This window comes from Ctenocephalides felis, unplaced genomic scaffold (assembly GCF_003426905.1).
Source record: "Ctenocephalides felis isolate EL2017-DRISC unplaced genomic scaffold, ASM342690v1 CF-g0.4_SCAFFOLD_03570, whole genome shotgun sequence".
NCBI classification, from domain to species: Eukaryota; Metazoa; Arthropoda; class Insecta; order Siphonaptera; family Pulicidae; genus Ctenocephalides; species Ctenocephalides felis.
The window spans coordinates 7,147,531-7,160,900 of record NW_020539724.1 but is presented as its reverse complement, the minus strand read 5'-3'; the positions used below and the strand labels follow the sequence as shown (position 1 = coordinate 7,160,900).

Genomic DNA, 13,370 nt, shown 5'->3' with positions numbered 1-13,370 from the left:
AGCAAAGTTGGTTAGAGCAAAGTTGGTTAGAGCAAAGTTGGTTAGAGCAAAGTTGGTTAGAGCCAAGTTGGTTAGAGCCAAGTTGGATAGAGCAAAGTTGGATAGAGCAAAGTTGGATAGAGCAAAGTTGGATAAAGCAAAGTTGGATAAAGCAAAGTTGGATAGAGCAAAGTTGGATAGAGCAAAGTTGGATAGAGCAAAGTTGGATAGAGCAAAGTTGGATAGAGCAAAGTTGGATAGAGCAAAGTTGGATAGAGCAAAGTTAGATAGAGCAAAGTTGGATAGAGCAAAGTTGGATAGAGCAAAGTTGGATAGAGCAAAGTTGGATAGAGCAAAGTTGGATAGAGCAAAGTTGGATAGAGCAAAGTTGGATAGAGCAAAGTTGGATAGAGCAAATTTGGATAGAGCAAATTTGAATAGAGCAAATTTGGATAGAGCAAAGTTATAGTTCTGGATAAAAAAAGTTCTAGATTTAGAAAAGAATCATGAGATCAACTGCTAAGATTATTAAAAAGTTAGTAGAAAAGATTCGAAAATAGAGAGGTTGGATGGAGTGAAGTTCTGGTTTTCAATGGAAAAAGTTCTAGATTTAGAAAATAATCATCAGATCAACTGCTAATATTATTAGAACATTAGTAAGGAGAAAAGTTGGATAGAGTAACGTTATGTTGGATGGAAAAAAACTGATGGATTAAAAAATTGGTAGAGAAAGCTAGTTAAACCTCAACCTTGAGAATGTAAAATATCAAATTGTCTCTATATGTATTCTATATCTCTATATTTTTGCTGCTTCTGAATAGTAACTAGAATGAACTAATAGTTGGCAACCGTCCTTTCTCCATTAGTTTAGATTAGTTTCATCTCCAAATTAGTTTTGTCTTTATATCAATTATGTACTGCAATTTTTTTCGAGCTCCCAGATTATTTCTTAGCAAGTTCTAGTCAACCGAGAACAGTGTGTACTCACTTGTGATCGGAACGCAATTATAGATTAACAATGCGGTTTTGTCCTTTCAAATCCACTATCAGAAACAAACGAATGAATAGTAGTAATGTATAGAGGTAAATTATAACCAGGTGGGAAATTAAATAGAGCAATAGAGATATAGAATTATGAATTAAATAGAAGCCAAAGCTTGATAGTAAATAATATTCACTATCCATAATTTGACCAGTCCCAACAATTGTTACTACCATTCTACCTACTAAACTCCTACCATCAAATATTATAGCACCTTAAAAATTCTATAAGAAACGGCTTGAAGCAAAAGACATAAACTCAATTCCTCATGTTGACCAAACAATATATGCTCCCCAATATTTCCCAATATCAATTAAAATTGTAAAAGAAAATATTTTTTCCAATACAATGATTATTTCCAATTATGAAAATATAATTCCTTATACAATATGGCATTGGATATAAAAAAATAAATTTCATGATATTAGCAATAAAATTTTTATTCTGTCCATAAATGTATAATAGTCTTTATATGATCACGGAACAAGAAGTAAAGCGAATTATAGAATCCATGAAGGTGGGCAAATATATAAACAGGTAAATTTTATTATATATATATATATATATATATATATATATCAAGAGGTTGTAAATAATATTTTAATATTTTTGTTTGAAAATTACGCTTATTTTCGTTCAAAAACAATTTAAATTGCGCATTTCTCGAGCAAATTAACACGCAGTGTAAAATTTTTGCTTACTTCGCAAATCAGTTTCAATTTATTCTAATAATATCATACTAAAATTATCATTACTATTCTTAATATGATTTATTGAAATTTATTATAAGTGATTATGATTTTTGCAATATTTTTTTTTTCTGCTCTAGTTTTGTTTGGGTTCTCGAATTCAGGAGCTTTTAGGCGAACTCAGAAAGTCTTTATCTCTACCTCTTTCATAAAGAATTTAATTTTTAATATAGCTATTAATTTTAATGGGAGTATGAAAGCACAAAGTTTAGTACCAATTTGAACAAAAATTCATAAATTTTACACCATTTTTATACGGCGGATAATAACGAATAAACCTTGATAAAATACGAACTCGTTCGCCGTAAAATCATTTTTTACGGACGAAAAATATAATACGAAAACAGTTTTTATTATATGATATTCATGTAATGGACAACTCGACGTTGACAATGAATATATTAATATTAATAGCTGCAAATGTATAAAGAAAGAACGAAATTTACATCATAATTCTTTGCTCTCTGGCAACATTTTTCAAAGCTGAACCTACAACTTCATATAATCACATTTATGCAAATGCAAAAATATATTTTGCTACATACAAATTATACTGTTTGACACCCATATCTATTGGAGAATAAAAAATCAGATTTATAAAACAGTATTAGCAAAATTTAATTTTCTTCATTTTTTACATACATTTTTTACCACAAAAATGTGTCTACTCTTGCAGAAAATTGTTTTACTTCTGATAAATTTTTCGCAATTTCTTTCTAATTTCCTGCAATTTATATTCTCTATAATTAACCAATTGTGGGATACACCAAAAATTAAGAAGAGATAATTAATATCATCAAATTAAAATACCAAAAAAGAGGTTCATGGAACTCTGGTAAATTCCAGGCTTCTTAATCAAAAAGTCCAAAATCCAAAAACTAAGTTGTCTGCCTTTCGGACAACCTGATATCAAGGTATGATATTCAATTTTGCTTTGATGAAAAATAAGTTTTAGATAGAAAATTAACCATACTCGGCATTGTTGCATTGACTAAATAATATATTATCACTATTTAGAAAGTAATAAAAAAAAAAATCAAATACAGATATAACAACCATTAGACCGCCTTCTGAAGAAGCTCCTTCCAAAGTCTATTTTTGCAAAAAGTATTTTCATTTTTGGTAAATTTTTCGCAATTCAGTTCTGATTTCATGCAATATAAATTCTCTACAATTTATTTAGCTATTCACGGTTTTGCATTACATAACATGTTTAGGAAATTATTAAAGTAAACATCTATTTTGAGAATGATATTCCACATTTTGTGACTATAAAATACCATCTTGTTAAATGAATGAAGAAAACTTCTGATTAATAGAGATCAGAATATTTATTATAATATAATTCACAATAATAGAGATCAGAATATTTATTATAATATAATTCACAGCTAACATCTTATTGGCTTCAAATAAATGAATAATCAATCTGAACTTTGGAATTTTCATAAATTCGATAATTTTTTGGCAATTTTCCGAGTTTTTTAGGATTTCCAATGAATTAATTTAAAATGAAATATGTGCGTAGTATTTATTAACAAAATTTACTATACATTTGTAATATATACCGAGTATGAGATGAGCAACCTTTTTTATTTGACTTTTAAATTTTAAAATTTTGAGCTTTATTAATAATTTACAAATATTATAATATAAAACCAATTGGTAAATTTAAAAAAGTCAATATTTCATAAATTAATGCAACAAGAAAGCAATACATAATAATCAATTTATTGGAATGATATAAGGAAGTTCATGAAATATATAAAATTCTACTTGAAAAATGCTTAGTGGGCCGCAGAAAAATATATAAAGGTCAGCATGAAGTCCGCGCGCCGCGGGTTGCTTATCCCTGCTATATACTATACTATTATATAAAGACACGAATTACATTTAAAAATATTATGATGAATATAAAATTTTGTGGGAATTCAATATGAATGATTGAACAATTCTCAAAAATTAGCATTGAAATGAATAGCATTGAATATTAAATGAAATTATATTAAAATAATAGAATAAATATAATTTTAATAAGAATAAAAGTGGGAATAAAATAATTTACGAATGTATGGGCTCGTTAAATATAGTTTAATGTAAAAGTGAAAGTAATATTTTTTTAATTTTGGTTTAGATTAAAGAATCACATTTATATAATTTTCTTATTTATATAAATATTTCATTTTCCCATTGTGATAAAATTCCATCTGTGACAATCATTGTCACATGTTAAGTGTTAAGAGTTCCAAACTGTTAATGAAAAATAAATTCGTTTGTCTTTCACACATGTTCTCAGAAAAAAATCGTTCAGTATATTTCTTGACGAAAAATTCATATTTGTTCTTGATTGACGTCACAAATGAATATACAAGAGTATTTTAAATGAAATTGTAAATATCAAAATTATCTTAACCGTCTTGAGGTTAATATTTTCGAAGATTACATTTGCTTTTAGTAAAACGCAGTACACTTCGGGCAATGTTTGAACACTTAGTGAGGAAAATTTCAGCAATTTGGAATAATAATCAGATGTACATAAATAAGTAATGGTTTTAAATAAATATTTTGTACACGCAGAATGATATAATATATAAATATCAGAAAAAGAAATTGGCTGAGCAGGATTTTGTAAAAAAAATGCTATTGATAAAAGCACCTTCTTCCATAAAATGCCATTATTAATTAGGTTCTTCTTGATTTGCTAAATTAATTATTTAGAGCTCAAACTCCTATTTATAAGATCTAAAACTTCCAAAGATATTTTTCAATAATTTGGATGCATTGAGCCCCCAGGAGCAAAGAAATTCGAAAATATCGATATTCAGGACCACCCTAATATATATGACTTTATCTTTTTACAATTGCATATAAATTATCGACACATGAGTGTATATATGAATGTCCATTATCACGTAAAGTCGAGTATTATTTTAATTTGTACGTTCATTAAATTATTACCTTGACAACAATGGAAACAATTAAACATTAATAAATAATACAATTAGTAGCAATCAAGAGTGAGCCAGTATTTAATTATACCATAGCACTCCCATTTCGTGAGAAATTCATCATTGACATAATGACATGATATAACTGTGCGTCTGATATAGTAATTGAAACTACGAAAATTATATATATATATATATATATATATATATAACATACCCTAATTTTTTTAGTTTATTGGCCACACTTTGATCTTATTCGGTCGAAAAGCGATGCTATTTCTGCTAGTATAAAACAGTTTCAAATCTTACTCTAACTATTGAAATAAAATTAAAATTCAATTCTTATATTTCAAATCAAGTGTTCATTGTGGAACGATCACGTTTCAATAACAATTTATTTGGAAATTAGGCATTTAGAGATTTTAACAAATAAAAAAACTAAATATCATTCGCAAATCCATAAAGAAAAGTTCCAGAAAAGCTATTGAAGGAACTCAGCGTTCCAAGTTTGCATATTGAAGAAACTCTTTAAAATTCCAGAATTAAATTATATTCCATTCATAAATTATTGCACTTAAGAAAATGAAAAAATAATTTTTGGAAATTGGTACAATTCGCAAAATAATCAAAGAAGCAGTATTATTTACTACTCAAGATTAATCGATCTTAGTATTCAGAATTTAGCAAATTTTGAATCACCAATTTAGCTTTAAACTAGTAACTCTCTAACAATCGAATTATTATTGCATGGGTGGAGTGACTAGGGCGGATGCTGAGCACGCCATTATGGAGTGCAAAGAATGGGAAATATAATATAATATATACTACTTAAGATTAATCGATCTTAGTATTCAGCATTTAGCAAAATTTGAGTCACCAATTCAGCTTTAAACTAGTAACTCTCTAACAATCTAATTATTATTACATGGAGGAGCGACTAGGGCGGATGCTGAGCACGCCATTATGGAGTGCAAAGAATGGGAAATATAATATAATATATACTACTCAAGATTAGTCGATCTTAGTATTCAGCATTTAGCAAATTTTGAATCACCAATTTAGCTTTAAACTAGTAACTCTCTAGCAATCTAGTTATTGCTTGGGTGGAGCGACTAGGGCGGATGCTGAGTACACCATTATGGAGTGCAAAAATGGGAAAAGGGAAGACAAGAACTATGGAGGAAAATAGTAAGGAAAAAATCTCTTTTTCAACCAATTTTATAACATTATTGACAGGAAAAAATTATATGGTGCACTATACAATTATATACAAGCAAATAAAATAAAAGTGTAAAAATTAATTATAAAATGTATATGTCTAATGTACGTTTATACAAAGTCAACAAAAACAATAAAAAAACAATCTAATTTATCAGTGGAACACAAACTGCTTCTATATAAAACAATAATGATCCAGAGGACACTAAAACTAAAATCTCAAGGGCAATTCCAAAATCGCAATGTAACAAACGATATAATTCCATATAATCTTGAAATGAAAACGAAACCAATGAAAAAAAGGTAAAAATGACTAATTAAAAGAATGGCCACAGGATAACACTAAAATTTCACATATAAGACTTATTATTAGTTGTTTTCATTACTATTATCGGATTTCTTTATCTTTGGTATAAAACAATTGCAGTATTAATTTTTAACTTATAAAAATATACCCGGAGACCCAATCATTGGATTGGCATTCGATTTACACATTTTACTGATGTTCAGGATGGGATAGGTGCAAATATTGAAAATATGAAAAAAATCTCAATCGTTAAATTATCATGTTTAATTATGGAAATAGTTTCATGAAAAACCATCTTGAATATAAGTAGTAACTAAATAAATACTAAAAGAATTCATATTAGAATCAATCAGGACTCTAGTGTGAATCTCATGCGTTAGAATCTAACTTGAAAAGACCAATTTGAATTATTGTAAGAAAATAACTGTTTTTGAACAAGGAAGAGAAAGAGAAGGTGCGCAGGATTAAAATCGCTATTAATTTAGTTTCTTTTGAAAGTGTATCAAAAATATTTCAATTGTCTTTTATTACCATGATTAGTCTTTGTGATGTTGTAGGAGCACTATCACCTAACAATTTTCAATTACCACTGGCAAACTTTAAAAAATTATCGATTTCGCGAAAAATATGAACTTTAGACGATCGCGAGCCATTTGACTTTTTGGAGTATATTTTTTTCAAAATTTGATATTTTTTAATAATAATAATCAAATAACACTATACGCCTAATATATTACTGGTGGCTATGTTCTATTAATAGCCCGCGGGTACAGTCCGTGACACAAAAGCCACGCGAATGTTCAACTCTCAAAACACGTGCATACGAAATGCAGAGATGGACTAACTATAATAATAACTAATGTTTATTGTTATCATTCTTATCATTGGGGATTGAGAAAGACTTTCTCGATTTATTTAATTTTAAGAGCCAAAGTAAGAAGAAGGGTATTGATATCTACTTTTCAGGATACTTCCTAGAGGTATGGGATTCCAATTAGAAGTATCAGCCTCGTAGAGTCTGATGTCCAGCAGAATGTTTCTAAGCAAAAATAGACCTTCGGGGCATTGCTGCAATATAATAATTCGAAAGGTGACCATGGGAATGTATTGTACTCCCTCAAAAATCTTAACTTCTTCTATAAGAAACTTGAGAAACTTAATCTAGAAACAGAAGGTCAACAAGAGTATATAGTAGGGATGGGCTTATCATATCCGGATCGATTAGGATTTGATTCCTTGTGGATTGGAGCTATGGGATTTCAATTAGAAGTATCAGCCTCGTAAATCCTGATCAAGCAGAATGATTTTAATCAAAAATAGACCTTTGGGGCATTGCTGCAATCATAACCAGAAAGGTGACCATGGGAATGTCTAGTACTTCCTCAAAAATCTTGATTTCTTCTAAAGGAAACTTAGAAACTTAATCCAGAAAAAGAAGGTCAACAAGAGTATATAGTAGAGTTGTGGGCTTATCATATCCGAAACCAGATCAGTTAGGATTTGATTCCTGGTGGATTGGAGCTATGGGATTTCAATTAGAAGTATCAGCCTCGTAGAGCCTGATTTGAAGTAGTAATATGTTTGTAAGCAAAAATAGACCTTCGAGGCATCGTTGCAATATCATAATTAGAGAAGTGACCATGGGGATGTCTAGTACTTTCTCAAAAATCTTAACAACTTCCAAAACAAGGCTGGTGAGCTCGTGCAATAACCAACTAGGAACTTAATCCAGAGAAAATGTGTCAACAAGAGTATGTAGTAGAGATGGTCTTATCATATCGGTTAGGATTTGACTCTGCTTCAAAAAGGATTTATATCCACTTAACAACTCCAACGACTCCGACAACTTCAAAACCTAACACTCGATAAAGTGATAATTTCAAGCAATTCTAAATGCAATTCAACAATAGGACAGAGCCATGATCAACACTATGCAAAAAAATGTATTGAAGATTTTTCAGGAAATGTATAAAAAATGTATAAATGTATAAAAATCTTGAAGATTGATTGAAATATTACATTAAGAACATATAAATGATTTATACAACAATTGTTTCACAATATAATTTGGATTTTAAAAGATCGTATTAGAATCAACTACGATTCTAACTTGAATTAGAATCTAACCTAAGAAGAGCCATCTTAATTATTGTAAGGACTGTTTTTTGAACTTTGTGGAATGATTTAAATTATAATTTATAAATATAAATTATAATAACAAGTTATTAAATAAATATGAAGTTTACGAAAAATAACCACATATCAAGAAGGACCAGTTTCAAATATTGCAATAAATATTATACCAAAAAGACAACGAAACAATGGGTTCAGTATAAATTCTAAAATAGAATTTTTGTCTTTATAGCATCAACATATGCCAATATTTTTGAATCTTAGAAATGCACCTAAAAATGCCGACTAGTCAGCTTCCAGATATTTTTTTTCAAAATGAACAAAATAGTCATTTTCAAAATATCATTTCCTCCATTCAAAATCCCATCCTGTTCTTGTCTTTCACACAGTGTTAGCAAAATAACAATCCCTTAGGCTGACCAATTTGTGGGTCCGGTTTTTCGCAGACAATCTTGCAGACAATTTAATGAAACACGTCGATTTTTGAATAATGACTGTAACGGATACGTTTGACCCACTGATTTTAATTTAAAGTAGACCCTTCGATGTGTTTCGACCGGCTTTTAAAATCGTAAATTAGATAGGCAATTTGGAAGAGTGAATTATGTTGTGATCGATAATAAATAACACGGATAGAAATTGGTAATAGATTGAAAACGTATATATATAACAACACTCTTTTTTGCACTAATTTATTAAATAATAATTTTACAAACGTTTCGAGACTAGGTTTGCCTCATCATCAGTGTGTTATAATATATAATCTAAAATATGGAAATCTAAATTAGCATTTTGTGTTATCCGTTACAAGTCATTCGTTTTACTGCATTACCAACGATCGTCGGAGTCTGTATTCTCTATTCAAGGTCAACTAGATGAGTCATGAAATATCAAAAAAGAAAGAGAAGGAATAGGGCCCAGTTGAAAAAAAGATGTCGCTAGGAGAAAAAATATTTTTTGAAAGCAAACGGTTCGTTTATAAAAAATTGTTTTAAATTATAATAATTAAAAATATATGTACATATACATACATGCATACCCATAACACTAATAACACAACATTATTATTTAATAAAATAGTGCAAAAAAGAGTGTTGTTTGTTCATATTTCTAAATTAATATATATATATATATATATATATATATATATATATATGTGTGTGTGTGTGTGTGTGTGTGTGTGTGTATGTACTAGCTGACCCCGGTTAGCCATAAAAAATATTTCTAGCTAATTTTGGTTGCGAATGTAGAAGCAAGTGATATGTAAGTGAAAAGGGCAGCTAGCACAAACTTATATGGTTGGTTTACCCACTGCAACGCATGCCACATACGAATGTTGTCCCTTGTAAGGCGATTGAAGAACTAATTTCTCACAACTATTTTAACGAAATGATTCACTTACAGTTTCCAATCTCCAAATCACAAAAGTCTTTATTAATTGTGTGAATTAAGTCCACTTAATTCACAGCAATAAATTTTAATCAAAACTAGACAATTATTATTACTATCGCAAAATACTATTGTAATGACTAAAAGCGACTGTTCTTTGATAAAACGTTGCATTTGCCCTAAATACGATGTCCCAGCCATATTGCGAATTATTTGTTCTGAAAGATAATCCAAAGCAATTACGATAACGACACACATCACACTCTAATTACGAGATATATGTGGATAGTGCAAACTAATTAGAAAATCGTAAATGAAAACGACACTGATTTGGGAAAATAAACTTTAAACAAAAAAAAACTGAAATTTTGAACAACAATTAGTACTTAACAATTTAGTAAAATGTTGAGATGATCATTCTCCTTATCCACGTCCATTTTCAGAAAGCAACCTGACCATTGTCCAATCTGTATTTGATATATTTTTATTATTAAAATTTTTCTAATACTGATGGTTAATTAGATCTACCAATACTCTGAAAGGCTATGAAAATATATTTTAGTTCAACATTTTCACTACTGCTTGATATCAAGCTGACTCAGATAGGTCAAATGTGGAATCTGTGGGTTTCAGAGCCAGAAGGATAAAATATTTCTTTTTGTATATGTTTTTCTTTATAATAAATTCTAATTAGAATTGAATTACGCTTCTGTCTATTTGTTATAAAATATTTAATTATATTTTGTATTGATTCGATTAAGTTGTTATGGTAATTCATGTTATTAACTTTGTTGTAAATAAAATGCTGATTACTTTGGCGTTTTGTTATTTCTATAAGGCATTCATAGAAGTAGAAAATCAAACTGTATATATGTAAGTTATAATTAAAATTTAATTGTTATAATCGAACTTGTAACTAGGTGTAAGGGTAATAAATAAAAATTGAGTATAATTAGATAAATTGTTCAATTGTGAAATTAGTAAAATATATATTCTGAAGAAAACAATAAACGTCTGCTTCGGGAAGTTATAAATACTCTATACAAAATATCAAAATATGAAGAATTAAGAATGAAGAAATAAAAGAAGATAGGAGTTAGAATAAAGAATAAAAAAAGACAGAAGATAAAACAATATTACCAGAAGTAAGTTGAAAAAGAAATATGAAGAAATAAGAATGAAGAAATAAGAGAAGATAGGAGTTGAATAGAATTAGAAGTTAGAAGATAAAACAAGATTAGAAGAAGTAAGTTGGAAAAGAAATATGAAGAAATAAGAGGAGTTGAATAGAATTAGAAGTTAGAATATAAAACAAAATTGGAAACAAAAAGGTTGGAAGCCACTGAACTACTGGCTAAATGGATTCAAATATCAATTATCATTTATCACTTACCGCTTGTTGTCCACTGAAGAAATTTTCCTTCGATTTCTGATAAATCCTCCAAACTGTTTCCAGTAAAACCTGGAAACAGTTATCAAAGGAGACCACTACAAGCACAAAATTTTATTTACCACAGTCATAATGATAATAAATAAAAGGCACTTTATCCGAATCACATGTCTTCTCACAAACGTTTAACTACTTTAGTCAATTCGGTGTATCACTTTCATTTAGCACCGAACACATCAACAACTTCCTACATATGTGGACACAAATGGTAAATTGAAAATTTAACTTTAAAATTAAAATTTTAATTCAGTAATACTTGTACTTGTAACATTTAATCTTTATTTCATTGATTAAAATAATACAAAAAAATGCCAATTGATGATTATATTGAAGAAACTAATTTATTAAAGTCCGAAGAATAAATGAAAAGAAAAGCAAGAACAGAATTCGAGATCAGGTTTAGAAGAAAAGAAGGAATGAAGAAGATCGGATATGGAAGAGAAAAAGAATCAAGAAGATCGGATATGAAAGAGAAGAAGAACGAAGAAGATCGGATATGAAAGAGAAGATGAATCAAGAAGATCGGATATGGAAGAGAAGAAGAATCAAGAAGTAAATGAAGTGGTAAATATAGGTGAATAGTAAATATGAAACACGTTTTTTTATTTTAACCCGAACTAGGGACTATAAAATTATTAACACGTTAATCGCCACGATAGTATCAGAAAAATTTTCCCATGGGCCATGGTAAATTTATTACATGATTTAGTCAAAAAATGTATCCTAAAGTAGTTTTCCTCTCATTTTCAAAATGTAATTAATTAAATTAATTATATTAATTTAACTTAATACATTAAGATACAAGTTAAATATGTAAATTTAGTTTTTATCAAGAAACAATGACCTAAATCAAATGGCAATTTTGTTTTCAATCTTGATTTACAAATGTTAATTGAAGTTACAAGTGTTTTTGATAACAAAAAAATGTGATATAAATTCATAGATAAAACTTGCAGGTAAAATTTTTATGCTTATCAATTCCTAATATTCTTTAAATTTCTCAAACAAAATGGTTATATAAAATACAACACATTCAATCAATATAATAATCAATACATCTATTGAAGCTCTGATATTAGAGCTCGAAGAAGAAAATGAAAAGAGAAGCAAGATTAGAATTGGAGAAGATCGGATTTAGAAGAAGAGAAGAATCAAGAAGATCGGATATAGAAGAGAAGAAGAATGAAGAAATCAGTTGTAAAAAGAAAGAAAGTCAGAATACAATATATAATATATATATTCTATTCGAACTTTTTTTTCTTTACAACTGATCTTGTTGATTCTTCTTTCCTATTCTATCCAAGAATATATATATATATATATATATATATATATATATATATATATAATTATTGAAGTGCACTTCAGGCTATTTTGAAACTATTTATTTTAATGGTGAAAGACGGAAGAGTTTCTGGCGATATTGCATAATAAAATATACAATTGCCGAAAAGAATTCATAAACTTTAGTTGTATATCAGTACAAAATTTTAGTTTGTCTTCAATAATTCAAAGGTCAATTCAGTACCAAATTTTAATTTGTACTTCAATACTACAAAGGTATAAATACTATTCAATACAATAGTAACGATAGGATTCAATTCAATACAAAATTTTCGTTTGTAATTGAATTTTTCGAAGGTTAAAATTTTAATTCAAGGAAAGTTTACTAATGTACTATTTTTTAGTGAATGCTTGTTTTAGTAATTCAAATGTAAAAGGTGAATTCTTTCAAACTATAAAGTAATTACTGTAAGTAATTTAAGAAAATTGTGCAATTGACTTGATAAATACATGAAGAATTAGTCTGGTATAATAAGTTCATAAATTTTAATTGTACTTCAATACAAAATTTTAGTTTGTACTTCAATACTTCAAAGATAGAATGAAGTTCAATATAATACAAAGGTTCAATTAAAATAAAATTTTATTTGTACTTCAATATTTCAGAGGATAAATTAATTTAAAGGAAACTATACAAGTGTACTATTTTGACTTTAAAACATGTTTAATTTCAGTAATTCAAAGGTAAAAGGAGAATTGTTTCAAAGTGTAAATAATATGAGAAAATTGTACAAATGACTGGGTAAAATAAATTCATAAATTTTAGTGGTATGTACTTCAATACAAAATTTTAGTTTGTATACTTCAAAGG

The 13,370-nt window shown here is 28.3% G+C and overlaps 2 protein-coding genes across 2 annotated transcripts in view; both read right to left on the bottom strand.

Moving 5' to 3' along the window:
• The window catches only part of LOC113382703 (receptor-type guanylate cyclase Gyc76C-like), a 46,599-nt gene extending 35,203 nt beyond the window's left edge, over nt 1–11,396 (bottom strand). Inside the window, exon 1 of the mRNA XM_026620930.1 lies at nt 11,159–11,396. The gene's annotated coding sequence lies outside the window, so the exon portion shown is untranslated. The remainder of the gene's footprint in view (nt 1–11,158) is intronic.
• The window catches only part of LOC113383165 (receptor-type guanylate cyclase Gyc76C-like), a 50,243-nt gene continuing 47,024 nt past the window's right edge, over nt 10,152–13,370 (bottom strand). Inside the window, exon 14 of the mRNA XM_026621412.1 lies at nt 10,152–10,232. Within this exon, the coding sequence (XP_026477197.1) occupies nt 10,152–10,232 (81 nt within the window). The remainder of the gene's footprint in view (nt 10,233–13,370) is intronic.